Below are 15,667 nucleotides of genomic sequence, written 5' to 3'. Positions count from 1 at the left end.
TAGATTATTGCTATGCCTCCTCCTCTTTTTCCTTCTCTTGTCCAGTGGGTAATTTTGTATCCTGGAGTACAGAGCTCTAAGATTATTGGGTCTTTGGAGTCATGGATCCAAAAATTTTGATAAACCTTGGATATGGGACGGGCTTGGGCAGATCAGAGATCTGTTCAGCACTTGCATGATATGATTCTAGAATACTGACAGATATGCGCAGAACTGCAACATTGTCGCAGACATTTACACCAACCTATGACAAGTTGGCGCATAAATGCCTACTTACGCTAGAATCTTATATTGGCAATTATGCCCCTAGCACGCAGCATCCTAGTACCTAAATTTCAGCAATCTTTCCAGAATTACTCCAATTTGCTTCTGGATATATCATGCGATTCTTCTTCTGTAATATTTCTTCCTCTTTATATTCACTGAAAATTCCTTCCACAGTTTCAAGGAAGCTATGAACATCTGACTTTTTGAGTTCTCTTTTAGCAGGGTGTTTGGGACAGAGAGGTGATGTTTGCTGCTACATGTCTGTGCTTTTTTCTTTTCTCCTTACTCCCCATAGCCTTTCACTCTCCTGTGCCTTTCTTAGTTTAATTCATTCTGTTCTATTGTATGTATTCTAAACAACCCTGTTGGTTACTGTAGTTCATCTTTTAAGAATGAAATGTTTTCAAGCAGCTCTGTTCACTGCTTGTGTGCTGCCTATAACTGAGTTGGTAGGCCTTCCTGTTGTGTATTGTTTTTTAGGTGTTCTCTTGGGGCAATGTATCCAAAAGGTTAGTTTTGTACATACCATGACAGCAGTGAATCTCACTTTTGAGTCAGGGCATATGGAGTAATGATCTCAGTCTGTCAAATTTATGCCTAAGGCTCACTGTAGTACTTGCATCATGCCAAAGAAAGCTTCCTTCTGGAGTGCATAAGATGTTTCTTATATAGGCAGTCTTTCAGGGTGTTCCTGAAGTTTCTTTTTAATCAGACTTGTGATAGTCAGTACAGTGGGAATATGTTTTTCTGCCTTGTTTTCTTGGTCTCTGACTGCATTTCTTGATATTTGAAGATCTTCTCCGTTGCCTGATTCACAGATTAACCACTAGGAACAGATCCCTCTATAATCAGTGCCATTCTAGTGTTTTTCTCCTTGTTTGGTTTTCTTGTATCAATCTTTTTTTAACAGTTGGAATTGAAATGTTCCAGGTGATCATAACCCCTTCATTCTCCATAATTTTCTCCTGTTTCTAATGCAGTTGGTCTGCAGCATTATTCATTTGTAATTTTGTAGGATAAATTGTGAATTTACATTATTTGTTTTTCAAATGTTTGAAATACGAGATACTTTTTAGTATGATAGAGGGGCTTTCCTTTTAAACAAGAGATGTTCCTTTTGTTTAGAACTGTGGTGATATGTAATTGATTTATGTCCTTATATATCCAGGGTATGTTTTGGAGCTGCAGACAAAGTATCTTTGATGAAATGAAGAAGAAATTTTCACAGGTAGACAGCTTTGTCAAACCTGAATTGGTTATCTGTATACAAAATAACAGCATGGTGTGGTTGTGAATCCATTAATATGAGCATGAGTTAATCTCAAGGCATGCTTTTCGCTGTTCAGTTTATAGCTAGTGATGGAAATAGTTTTGCTTTGTCATGTTTCATAAAGCATGGCTGAAATAAACTTTGTGCTTTGTTAGATGGTGTTGCTAAATTTGGTCATAAAATTAAAGCAGTTAAGTCCTTTTTATTTAATGTGGAGGTGTCCCTGCAAATCTAACTAGATGCTGAGTGAGAGGTCAGTAGGGTTATTGCAGTGGATTTTTAAAAAGTTTCTTCTTCCAATTTATGGGTCCTTTTATTAAGCTGAGGTAAGGATTATGTGTGTGTGTGGGGGGGGGGGGGGGGCGGGGTTCTGCGAGCTAAAGCCATTTATAATGCTGCAGTTTCAAAAAAAAAAAAAAAAGGCTTTTTTCTGTTATTTTCATTAATGGCCATGCGCTAATGTTACCATTAGCACTTTGACATAAAAAAAAAAAATTACCCTGGGGTTACTGCCACCTATATAGGAGGCGGTTGAGGGCTCTCATGTTAACTGTGCGCTAACAAGATAGTGCATCGACATTACTGTGCACTAATTGGTAAGCACAGGAACACTGCCCCTGACACGTCCCCTCAAAAAAATAATTAGAAAACATAATTACAACACAGCTAGTGCGCACAGATGCCAAAACAATCGTGGAACACTTGAATGTCCTTTGTTAGGCTATATTTGCTTCATTAAGTGCATGTTAGAGCTTAACGCAGCTAAGTAAAAGGACCGCTTAATCTGTAAGGTAAAGTAGAGTGACAAATAATGTGTTCATTTCTTTTCCCTTTTTTTCAGTTCTACATTTTTCTTATTGTGCTGTTCCTTTTTCTCATATTATTCCCATATGTGCCTTTTCTATGATTGTTTGTTAAGAAGAATGGCCTTTTCCATTACGTAGCTTCCCAATATTCCAGAACCTGTGGGATAGTTGTGTCCATCAACCAGCAGGTGGCGACAGAGAACTGAAAACTGAGCTGAGACATCTCTCTTGACATCCTGTCCAACTCCCCAGTGTTGTTTATCTCCAGCAGGTGGATGCACACACTTTTCAGCCTCTGGTTCTGAGTGATGTGCTCCAGGTCCAGTTGATTAGTTGGTCCCCAGTTGAGCTTTGTGGGTGGCTTGAGTCTTCAGAGTCATATCTGGAGGTGTTCAAATCCCTGTCTCTGCTGCCATGCAAATTTACTTCTTCCCTCCCTTCACCCCATCCTTTTCCAGCTTAACAACCTTAAAAAAAAAAAAAAAAAAGGAGAAGGACAGAGGTTTGCTGGAGAGCGTTGGACAGCGTATCAGTCCTGAGTCTTTGGGGCTCATTTTCGAAGCATTTAGCCTTCCAAAGTTCCATATTAACCTATGGAACTTTGGAAGGCTAAGTGCTTTGAAAATACGCCTCCATATCATCTTTGTAAGACTTGTGGAGACTGTGAGTTTGGAGGGAGCAGCGGCCAGTTTTAAGTCCGAATAAAGTTTGACTCAGAACTGCAAGTTCCACTTGGTGCAAGGGAGGGATCTTGACTCATTGCTTGGGACACAGTGTGCTGCACTGGTGACAATCAGGGTGAATGGTGACTCCCGCAGAGGCAGTTAAGTGGTGTTCCCACTGTGGGACCTGCCGGCCAGTGTCAGGGCATTTCAGTGCATGCAAGCCAGGATTCTTGCAGGACTTGGAAAAAAAACGGTTGGCAGCAGCACATCTTCAGCTTTGGCACAGCCTCTGAATATGCTGGGGTCTTCGGGCTCTCCAGCAAGGCCAATGTGCAGTTTGATGCACAAGAGTGGGAGAATGGGCACCATTTTGTCAGGGCCACTGACAGCGAGGACCAGCATTTGACTGATCATGCGTGGAGCACAAACGCCATTTTGCAGCCTCAGGGCCCGACGGAGCTTTCAGCTGTATCGTTAAGATGACCATTTGAGTGTTTGAGGAGAAATCTGAAGTGGAAAGGACAATTTTATGAGTACACAAGTGCACTTTCACATTTATTTCTTCACTCCGGCATATGGATTGTATATGGTATATGGATTATAACATGCTGTCATGAGCAGTGCCCCAGGAAACCGTCTCCAGATAAGTACTTTGAAAATCAATAATTGATTGCTATATATGCGATACAAAAAAAAATTTTTTTCTTTGATTTTGGAGGCAGGTAGGGACACAGTGCAGTGATGTTTGAGTGATTACATATTATAGTCAATCATGTGGAGTGATTGTTAATATGCACAACTGAGCACTAGTATTTATTATGAATATGAGCTTGAAGAGACTGAAAAGCATTTGAAAAAAATATAAAAAATTAACTAAGGGTTTCTATTTGTAAAGCAAATGTTTGATTTGTGAAACCAGGAGAGTACTAGTTACCCTAGATATTTTGCATTAGTTAAAATTTAATGCCACAGGGTGCAGAGTGATGCATATGGGGTGCAAAAATCCAAAATAGATGTACCAGATATGAGGGGAGAGATAAGCTCTACTTGGGTGAGGGGCCTTTGGTTGATGGTGTCCGAGGATCTCAAGGTGATGAAACAATGCGACAAGGCAGTGGCCGTGGCCAGAAGGATGCTAGGCTACATAGAGAGGGGTATAACCAGCAGGAGGTGTTGGTGAGGTCCCTTGGTGAGGTTCCATTTGGAGTATTATGTTCAGTTTTGGAGGCCGTATCTTGCTAAGGATGTAAAAAGACTGGAAGCGGTTCAAAGAAAAGCGACAAAAATGTTATGGGGTTTGTGTAGAAAGATGTATGAAGAGATACTTGCAGACCTGAATGTGTATACCCTGGTGTAAAGGAGAAACAGACACAGATGTTCAAATATTTGAAAGGTATTAATCCGCAAAAAAATTTTTCCAGAGATGAGAAGGCAGTAGAACTAGAGGACATGAATTGAATTTGAAAGGAGGCTGACTCAGGAATAATATTGGAAAGTATTTTTTCACCGAGTGGGTGGTAGATAGCTGGAATGCCCTCCTGTGTGAGGTGGTGGAGATGCAAACGGTAACAGAATTCAAAAATGTGTTGGGATAAGTACAAAGGAATCCTGTTTAGAAGGAATGGATCCAAAGAAGCTTAGCGGAAATTAGGTAGCAACACCGATAATTGAGAAACAAAGCCAATACTGAGCATACTTCTACGGTTTGTGCCCTGTTTATGTCTGAATGGACTTGGATGGGCTGCAGTGGAGTTTTTCAAGGGCTTCGACAATAATTTCACAAATTTTAGAACAAGGACAGTTCTAGGCAGACTTCTATGTTCTATTTCCTGAAAATTGGCAAGGAGACAAGTATATATATACCGTATTTTTCGGACTATAAGACGCACTTTTTTCCCCCAAAATTTGGGAGGAAAATGGGGGGTGCGTCTTATAGTCCGAAGGTAGCGAGTTCGGGATCGCCCTCCCGTACTTACGTCACACGATGTTCCCTGGTGGTCTAGTGACGTCGGGGCAGGAAAGAGCCCCCTCTTTCCTGCCCAGCGCGCTGCTCTCCGTCCTCCTGACTGCTTCCTTCAGGAAGCAGTCAGGAGGACGGAGAGCAGCGCGCTGGGCAGGAAAGAGGGGGCTCTTTCCTGCCCCGACGTCACTAGACCACCAGGGAACATCGCGTGACGTAAGTACGGGAGGGCGATCCCGAACTCGGACAAGACGCACCGGAGCACCTAGATTTTAGAGGAGGGAAAAAGGAAATTTTTTTTTTCCTATTTCCCTCCTCTAAAACCTAGGTGCGTCTTATAGTCTGAAAAATACGGTATATATATATATATATATATATATATATATATATATAATACACACACAGTGCAATCTGGTCTGGGACCAAAGAAACGCATGCAGTTAACCAGAGCGTGCACTTAAACGTTGTGACCCAAAGAAGCTTGGCATCTGATAAACATATGTACAGTACTGTTTATTATTATATGTACAGTATACAGTCTCCATTAACTGATAGGTTTACTTGAAGTAATCAGTTATAGTCCTCTGTACAATCTTGAGCCTGTGAGTTCCATAGACTACATCTGCCAGATGGTAAAAAGTGTCATAGCACTGACATCCAGTGGCCTCCAGATAGGCCCGCACGGTGTTGAGACTCTCCAGCGCTCTTGCAAAAGTGACAGGAGGAGGTTGTTGATTTTCTTCAGCATGTGCCTCGCTGCTCATTTCTTCATCTGTTCCATCATCAGCTGTTGTTTCCTGTGTGTAGGCGCATTTCTCGACATCAATGCTGTCTTCAGTTGTTTGTAGATCATAATCAACAGCTACATAGCGATGGAACTCCTCTTCAGTAACACCGGCTGGGATGTCAATAACCTGCTCATCTGACGCGTTTGCAACAGCTGCATCTGTTTCATCCCTCTCCACATCCTTAACAAAGCTTGCCCGCTTGTAGCAGTTCACAATGGTTGCCTGTGTAACATGATTCCAGGCTTCTTTCTGCATATGTAGGGAATCCAACAGTGATAGATTACGAGCCAGTTCAACAACACGTTTATCCTTGTCAGTCTGGTCATCCAAAACGCTCATCAGACGACGTAGCACAAGAGCCTGATAATGTTGTTTGAAATTGACTATTATGCCCTGATACACAGGTTGGATCAGAGGTAGTGTTTGGTGGCAGGAAGACCACCTTGACGTTAGACAGCCTGACATCATCCCTGTGTGCAGCACAGTTATCACAAAGCAGCAAAATCTGACGCTTTTGTGCCCGCATTCTAGTGTCTAACTTCTTTAGCCACTGCTTCCAAATTTCCTCAGTCATCCATGAATTTGCGTTAGCCTCGTATGACACAGGAAGTCGCTTAACTTTCTTGAAGCAACAGGGCTGTTTGCTCTTTCCAATGACGAGGGGTTCCAACTTCTCACTCCCATCCATATTGCAGCAAAGGAGGACTGTCAGTCGGTCCTTCGACGTTTTACCTCCAGTAGTTTCGGCATGTTTGAATGCAAGTGTTCCATCAGGAATCGCTTGCCAGTAGAGACCGTTTTGCTCAGCATTGAAAATGTCACGAGGTGCAAACTCATTCAAGATGGTAGGAAGAACTGAAACAGCCCAATTTTCAGCACCAAAGTCATCAGCGTCTTTCTTGTTTCTCACCATGCTGTTTTTTGAATTTTATGCTGTTCCTCTCCTTCCATCTTTCCAACCATCCAACAGTGACTTTGAATTCAGTTAGTCCAAGACTTTCAGCTAGCTGGTTAGCTTTCTCCATAAGCAGTGGACCACTGACAGGAAACTGTCTGCTCCTAACTCGAGAGAACCACCGAAGAAGAGCATCTTCTACTTCCTCATCTTTTCCTGCCCGTGTTCGCTTCCATTGTGGATTTGTATTGTTTTGTCAGTCTTCCAGAAGCTGGTCTTTCTGCTTCAAGACACGTGAAATTTGGCTGGGATTGACATCATATTCTTTAGCAATAGAACGCTGATTACCACGGGCATAATATTAATCTTTTAGTACCTTTGACCCTTGCCAAGTTACCCAGATCCAAAAGGAAAAATTTGGGCCAATTCAGGATTTCTAACACCCCCCACTGCAGCTCCTTGTGACTCTGGGCAAGTCACTTAACCCTCCATTGCCCCTGGTACAAAATGATTCATAAGATGATTCATAAGATTATCTACGAAGAATCCCCAGCCTTACATGTACAATCTGATTGACCTTCCTACCAGGAATCGCTTCAGATCTTCTCGAACTTATCTAAATTTACATCTTCCCAACTGTAAAGAAATCAAGTACAGAACATATTATGCATCCAATTTCCCCATTATAGGCAGCAAACTCCGGAACACCTTGCCAAGATCGATTTGAATAGTCAATGGCTTTTTACCCTTCCGGAAGCTGCTGAAAACTCACATTTTCAAGCAAGCCTAAACATTTGACTTGACTTAAATTAGAAATCCATCTGAGATACCTGTATCTGACTACTGACAGAACTTAAAATATGTTTTTTATCCTTTTGAATTCATCCCTCTTCGAACCATTATTATACATTCTTCCTTATTCACAACACATTACCCCTACTTACACCCTCTTCCTGTTCCCTACCTGTACCACCTTCCTCCCTTATCCTTTTATTGTCCACCTCTTTATATACTATGTTTACATGTTTTATCCATTTTGTTTTGTCTTGTAAATTTGTTATATTATTATGTAAGCCGCATTGAGCCTGCTGACAAGTGGGAATGCACGGGTTATAAATGTTACAATACAATACAATAAACCAGCAATGCTTCTCAAGCATTTACTAATATACATTGAAAATGTTCATTTGAACACAAATGGATCATACACAAAAATAATAGTGTCACTTGTCTACATTAAAAGTGTTATCAATCTCACGTCTGAGTTGTGTTAGAAACATTATAAACAGCTGCCAAACTTTTAGAAAAATGTTCTGTTTTGAAGCACAAGCTCTGAAACATAGAAACAGAGAAAAATGACAACAGGCTTATGTTCGAAAGAGAAGGGCACCCATCTTCCGACACAAATCGGGAGATGGGCATCCTTCTCTCAGGGTCGCCCAAATCAGCATAATCAAAAGCCAGTTTTGGGCGTCCTCAACTGCTTTCCGTCACGGGGATGACCAAAGTTCATGGGGGGGGGGGGGGGGTGTCGGAAGCACAGCGAAGGCCGGACTGGGGCGTGCTTAACACATGGGCATCATCGGCCGATAATGGAAAAAAGAAGGGCGTCCCTGACGAGCATTTGGCCGACTTTACTTGATCCATTTTTTCTTGCGACCAAGCTTCAAAAAGGTGCCTGATCTGACCAGATGACTACAAGAAGGAATCGGGGATGACCTCCCCTTACTCCCCCAGTGGTCACTATCCTCCTCCCACCCTAAAAAAAAATTTTTTTTAATATTTTTTTGCCAGCCTCTATTCCAGCCTCAAATGTCATACCCAGCTCCCTGACAGCAGTATGCAGGTCCCTGGAGCAGTTTTAGTGGGTGCAGTGCACTTCAGGCAGGCAGACCCAGGCCTCCCCCCCTACCTGTTACACTTGTGGTGGTAAATGTGAGCCCTTCAAAACCCACCAGAAACCCACTGTACCCACATGTAGGTGCCCCCCTTCACCCGTAAGGGCTATGGTAGTGTTGTGCAGTTGTGGGTAATGGGTTGGGGGGGTTGGGGGGGTTTGGGGTGCTCAGCACCCAAGGTAAGGGAGCTATGCACCTGGGAGCAATTTCTGAAGTCCACTGCAGTGCCCCCTAGGGTGCTCGGTTGGTGTCTTGGCATGTGCGGGGGACCAGTGCACTACGAATGCTGGCTCCTCCCACGACCAAATGGCTTGCATTTGGTCGTTTCTGAGATGGGCGTCCTCGGTTTCCATTATTGCCGAAAATCGGGGACGACCATCTCTAAGGATGACCTAAGGTCGACCTAAATGTTGAGATTTAGGCATCCCTGACCATATTATCGCAACGAAAGATGGCCATCCATCTTGTTTCGATAATAGCGGTTTCCCCACCCCTTCACGGGGCCATCCTGCGAGGACGTCCCCAGGAAAACTTGGGCACCCCGTTCGATTATGCCCCTCCACATGGCCAATTAAGTCTGCCTATCCATACTGCCTACTATCCTGAATACCGATAAGCCCTCCTCCGTTCTCAGTACATCATGCATCTGTACTCTCCAACAGTTCATAGAAGGAGGGTCTTTATCAGTCCACTTCAGCAGGATGCAGTGTTTACTTATGAATATTTTAATCCACCTTGTCCTTAAGAACTGTTATCAAGAATTCAAATTTCAGAAAAAAATTGAAGGGCTTATTTCCAAAGCACTCTAAGTCCAATGCAACTAAAATGGACTTAGAATGCTTTGGAAATAAGCTTTTCAGTTAGAATAATGTCTTATTTTAAGGCAGTATGTATAGAATATTTTATGGAAAAAAGTTGTTAACGTTTAGCTACAAGCCTTTGAAAACTTGTGAATTGTGCTGTAATGTAATAAAGGGAAGCTATTTTGAAACATAATTACCTATTGCTTGATAATGACATTTTACCATTTTGTGTTTTTAGATAGAAAATGCTGCTGATGAACTGCGAGTACTGTGTATTATACAAGATATTACAAATTACAAAACAGTGAATGAACGTATCACCCTAAATCTGCCAGCTTCTACCCCATTGAGACAGTTGTTTGAGGATGTGGCCAGCAAAGCGGGCTATGTTAATGGAACTTTTGATCTAGTGTGGGAAAGCCGCATCAATGCTACTGATATGGTAAATAGTTTCATATCTACCACTTACCATTTTTGAATTGTTAATGTTGTTTTATCTTGCAGCACGTAGCAATTATACTGAAAATGGGCTTAAACATAGAAATTGACTGAAGGATGGATTAGATGCATCTACAGGCAGATGATCAAAAGCCCCGCGCTGTTCCAAACAGCGCTCTAAAATAGCGCTGGAATAGCGTGGGGTGCTATTAGACCTATGATCAGAGATAATGCATGCAAATTTAAGCAGCACAATTATCTCTGATCATGGGGTATAAATGTAGGAGAATTGTGCCTGAGCATGCGCTCAGCACAATTCTCCCACACTTGTTTGACAGGTTTGGGCTGGAGACATCCATCTTTAAATTGGAAGATGGACGTCCTCAACTGCCCGATTGCAGGGATGGCCAAATTTCAAGGGGGTGTCGGAGGTATAGCGACGGGGCAATTGAGGACGTCCAAAATTTGGACATTTCTGTGACAGGGCAGTAGAGGACGTCCAAATTTTGGATGTTTCTGCAATGGGCAGTTAAGGACGTCCAAAATTAGATGTCTCTATGAGAAAGACGTCTTTCTCAGAGAAACATCTAATTTTGGACGTCCTTAACTGCCCATTGCAGAAACATCCAAAATTTGGACATCTTCAACTGCCCCGTCACAGAAACGTCCAAATTTGGGATGTCCTCAACTGCCCTCGCTGGCAGGTTTGCTGTAGGGGGGAATGGGTTCCTGCCAGCATGCAAATGCATGCTGGACAGGGCTCACCATTCCTCCCCAATGATCTGCAAACCCTAATGCCAGCTCGGAGCTAGCGTAAGGTTTGTCGCGGCCAGCAACCCAGTCTTTGGCGCACTGGTCGTTGATCATTGGGGATGAATGCGTTAAGCTCTGATTAGCATGCATTTTCAAGCTACTTGCGGTAAGAGCCCTGTTTAGCATGCATTTGCATGCTACTTGCGCTAAGAGCCCTCGAGCACGTTTCACACGCTCGAGGGCTCTGATCATGGGGCGGTAGCAAACGCTGGCGCTAGTATTGCGCTAACAGCCTCTAGCGCCGGTGTTTGCTTTTGATCATCTGCCTGCTAGAGAATAAGCAAGTGTGACCTAAAGAGGCATAATGAATTCAGTTGTTATGAGTCTGGGCTATTATCAGAACTTAATTAAAATATAACAAAATCATTTACTATAACTGTGACACTTTTTTATTGGAAAAAATGGCACTCTATCATTTCTACTTCTTTTTAGAATTTTATAGAGAAAAGAACTACTGATTTTAATTTTAAACAGCAAGATAGGGAATGGTCTTGTTGAAGTTTAACTACAGATTAGTAAAGTACCATATTGGGAAGAGTCAGGCAACAGTCTAAAATTTGCATTCTTTTTAAAGAAGTTACACTCTCTTTTGCAAGGTCATTGATAGCTCTTTGTTAATATGAGAAACAAAATCAACTGTGTTTATTTGGTTTTATATACCATCTTCATGAACATTGTTATTACAAATATTAATAAAAAAAAAACAATAAATCAAAATCAAGTAACTGAGAAACAATAACAAATTTAAAATATTCTTACCCTTTCCACTAAAAACGTAAATTGTAATGAAAAACAGCTTTTTAGCCAAGAAGAGACACATTTTAAAACTTTTTCTAAAAGGTAACAAGTTGTGACATTTGTATATCCAGAGGAAACGTATTTCAAATTAATGACCCAGTTACTGATTGTATATAACTTAGACCCCGATGATCAAATCCCCTGCGCTTTTCTGAACAGCGCTGGAAAATTAGTGCGGGGAATTAAAGCCCTCATGATTAAAACTAATAGCATGCAAATTTATGCACACTATTAATTTTATCATCAGGGGCCACCAGGGAAATTTGGTGGGGTGGGTTAGGGATGCCTCCAGCCCCTTAAATGCGGGGGGGGGGGGGGGGGGCGGGGGTCCATTGGATCCCCAGGACTGACAGTGGCAGCCCAGGCTGCCTGGCATGTTTGGAGGGGGGAGGAAGAGGGGAGTCTTAACCCTAACATCAGCTCCAAGCTGGCGTAGGGTTAAGGCGGTATGCCACCCGTACAATATGAGCTCTATGCTCTGATCATACGGGCGGAATACTACAGAGCTCATTTAAGCAGCATTTAAATGAGTATTCCCTGGCATGGGTGTTGTATGTCATGCCAGACCCCTCTGATAATTGAGCACTGGTAAATGCGGGTGCAGGTATTGCGCTAATGGCCTCTAGTGTCCGCATTCACCTTTGTTTATTGGGGCTTTAAAGCTTTGGGATCAATAGGTGACTTACAGACTTATTTATTTATTTTATTTTATTTTATTTATTTATTACATTTGTATCCCACATTTTCCCACCTATTTGCAGGCTCAATGTGGCTTACATAATACCGTAAAGGCGATCGCCAAGTCCGGTATAGAAACAAATACAATTTGATATTAGGGTCGGGTAAGGATAGTATATTCAGGTACATAGGGATAGAAAATAGGAAGGAATATATAATGCCCAATACAATCTATGGTTTTGCTGTGTTGCAGGGTTGAGGCATCTAAGTTAGGTCGGTGGGGAATGCTTTTCTGAATAAGTAGGTCTTTAATGATCTCCTGAAGTTTAGGTGGTCGTAGATTGTTTTCACAGTCTTTGGCAGTGCATTCCACAATTGTGTGCCTATGTAGGAGAAGTTGGATGCATAGGTTAATTTGTATCCGAGTCCTTTGCAGCTTGAGTAGTGGAGATTCAAGTAGGTGCGTGATGCTCTGGTTCTATTTCTGGTTGGAAGATCGATCAGGTTGACCATATATCCTGGGACTTCACCATAGATAATCTTGTGGACCATGGTGCAGATTTTGAAGGTGATACGTTCCTTGATTGGGAGCCAATGCAGTTTTTCTTGAAGGGGTTTGGCACTTTCGAAACGTGTTTTACCAAATATCAGCCTGGCTGCTGTGTTTTGGGCTGTCTGGAGTTTCTTTGTGAATTGGTCTTTCCATCCTGCATATATTCCATTGCAGTAATCTGCGTGGCTCATCACCATTGATTGTATCAGGTTGCGGAATATTTCCCTCAAGGAAGAGAGGTTTTATACGTTTAAGTTTCCACATTGAATGAAACATTTTCTTTATAGTGGAGTTTACTTGTCTCTCAAGTGTAAGATTGTGATCAATTGTAACGCTTAGTATTTTGAGGCTATCTGAGATGGGGAGGGTGTGATCTGGGGTGTTTAAGGTTGTGGGTTTATAATTTTTGTGTTGGAATGAGAGGATGAGGCAGTGTGTTTTTTCAGTTTCAGTTGAAATGAATTTGCCCACGAGTCCATGATATCCAGACCGCCCTTGATTTCGTCGGAGATTTCTGTTAGATCGTGTTTGAAAGGGATGTAAATTGTGACGTCATCAGCATATATGAATGGGTGAAGGTTTTGGTTGAATAGGGATTTGGCCAGGGGAGGGGGTCATCATTATATTGAAGAGTATTGGTGAGAGTGGTGATCCTTGAGGTACTCCGCAGTTTGCTTTCCACGGTGGTGATATATTTGTTTTTTTATTTAACTTGGTATGTTCTGGTGATTAGGAAACCCTTGATCCAATTAAGTATATTTCCTCCAATCCCGAAATGGTCTAGGAGGCGTAGAAATATGTTGTGATTTACCAGGTCGAATGCACTCGACATGTCAAATTGGAGGAGGAGTATGCTTTTACCTGTGGCAATTTCATTCTTGAATTTGGCCAGTGGGGCGAAATCCTGATTGTGATTTATGCAATAATGAAAACTTATCCATGTATTCTGTAAGCTGTTTTGTCACCATACTCTTCATCAATTTGACTACTAGTGGGATGGATGTGACTAGGTGGTAATTGGTAAGGTCGTTCGTTTTTTCTTTGTGTCTTTCGGTAGTGGGGTGAGTAGTATGTTGCCATGTTCCTTGGGGAAGAGACCTTGTTGGAGCATGTAGTTTAGGTAGGATGTAAGGTCTTCAATGAAGCGATTGGGTTCTGATTTAAGTAAGTAACTGGGGCAGGTGTCCAGTTTACAATGAGTTTTGGAGAATCTATGAATCGCTTGGGTAACCGATTCGACGGAGAGAAGAGCAGATTTTGACCAGATGCAGTCAGAGGGGTATTCTTCATGGTTTGAGTCCAGTAGATTGAAGAATTGTTCGAGGTCGGTGTTGTGTTGAGGAAGTGTATTGCGTAGTTTTATGATTTTTTTCCTTGAAGTGTTTGGCAAGATCATCTGCAGATGGGATATCAGTGTTGTTTGTAGTGATAGGAGTGGGATCTAGGAGCTTGTTTACGAGTTGAAATAGTTTCTTCAGGTCTTTGTAGTCTGGTCCTATTTTAGTTTTGTAGTAGGATCTTTTGGTTTGTCTTATAGCATATTTGTATTTTCTTTGTGTTTGTTTCCGTGTGCTCATCTTTTAATTTTTTCCATGCTCGTTCGAGTTTCCTGGTTTGTGTTTTTAGTTTGTCATTGAACCATGGGTCACATTCTGTCTTCGTGATATTCTTGTTCTTAGGGGTGCGAGTTCGTCTAGTACGCTCTTGCATCTTTCATCCCAGTCAGAGAGGTAATGTGTGGAATCCTTTCGAGCGTTCCATTCATTGTCCTATATCTGTTGCCAAAATTCTGTTGGGTCAGTTTGGCCTCTTGTGCTGTAGGTGGTGTGTTCTGGTGTTTGGTATGATCCCTTTTTCCGCCAATTTAGAGATGGGTTCAATTTGTAGTGATCGGACCAAGGTATTTCTGACTATTTAATATCTGTTACTGATATGTTGTGGTTTGTGGATAGTTTGTAGGAGAAGAGGTCCAGTGTGTGACCTTTAATGTGGATAGCTTGCATTTGTGGGAATTTGAGATCCCATGTTAATGTAACTGTGTAAATTAGGCCCTAAAGGAGCTGTGGTTTTACAGATTAGATGATAATAAAGGTTTGGGAGGTGGATGGGATTGCGGTGTCATATTTATTACTGAAGATAGGTGGGTTGGAGATTCAGGTTTTTATGTTTTTATCAATCTTTGTTTGAAGTTTTTTGTTGTTGCATTGCATGTATATATATATTTTTTGTTTTGTTACATTTGTACCCCGTGTTTTTCCCACTCATGGCAGGCTCAATTCGGCTTACATGGGGCAATGGATATGGATAACTTTTATTTGTTACTTAGGTTATATAGTTAGCAAATCTTTTGATGTGAAACTGGTAAAGCTACAAACCATTCAGTCCCCCATGTATTGTGATATTTTACTTTCTGTTTTTGTACAATAAATCGTTCTGTTCTTCCAGTCACCATTGGATCAAATGAGCAACAAGTCTCTTCTAGATGCTGGCTTTGAGTCGGGAAAAAAAAACTTTCTGCATTTGACAGATAAAGACGGTGAACAACCTCAGCTCCTGCCGGTATGTAGTTACTCAGAAGGCAGCATATAGTTTACCTGCTTCCCTCTTGACCCATAAAACTGCTGAAAATTAGAAAATGACTCTAAAGGGCCTCTGTATCCAGTCATTTTGAGTATTTGTAATTTTGCCTTCACCATGAAACAGTTCTTTCAGTTTTCTTTCTCATTCTGTAACTGTGCCTGACAAGGTAGTTAAACTTAGTGTTGCTGATATGATGAGATGTACCCAAGAAGAGAATTTGGCCAATACAGAATAACCTGTTTAAAATACAATAAAAGTATGGTATGGTGTCTGTTCATGCTTAAGACCATAGTTCTTGAAGAAGGAATAAGTTCTATTTGCATTTTTAGATCATTCTTAATGTTTCCATATTGCACTTCACCATAATTAGTGTTTTTATGTTATTTATGACCATACTGTAGGCCTTGGATTTGCTCAAAAAATCTTCTTTTTTTTTAAATGTCTTTCTTTGCATA

The 15,667-nt window shown here is 41.6% G+C and overlaps 1 protein-coding gene across 4 annotated transcripts in view; it reads left to right on the top strand.

The window, feature by feature from the left end:
- USP47 (ubiquitin specific peptidase 47) overlaps positions 1-15,667 on the top strand; it is a 309,973-nt gene that overhangs the window by 61,712 nt on the left and 232,594 nt on the right. For 3 of the 4 annotated variants that reach the window (XM_030200979.1, XM_030200978.1, XM_030200981.1), the window contains exons 2-3: positions 9,591-9,794; positions 15,078-15,191. In XM_030200979.1, coding sequence (XP_030056839.1) covers positions 9,591-9,794; positions 15,078-15,191 — 318 coding nt within the window. Of the gene's footprint in view, positions 1-1,437; positions 1,496-9,590; positions 9,795-15,077; positions 15,192-15,667 lie in introns of those variants that run through there. The other variant, XM_030200980.1, reaches the window with a different exon arrangement.

Source organism: Microcaecilia unicolor, chromosome 4 (genome assembly GCF_901765095.1).
Source record: "Microcaecilia unicolor chromosome 4, aMicUni1.1, whole genome shotgun sequence".
Classification (NCBI taxonomy): Eukaryota; Metazoa; Chordata; class Amphibia; order Gymnophiona; family Siphonopidae; genus Microcaecilia; species Microcaecilia unicolor.
The sequence above is the reverse complement of the archived record's forward strand: the minus strand, read 5'-3'. Positions and strand labels throughout refer to the sequence as shown.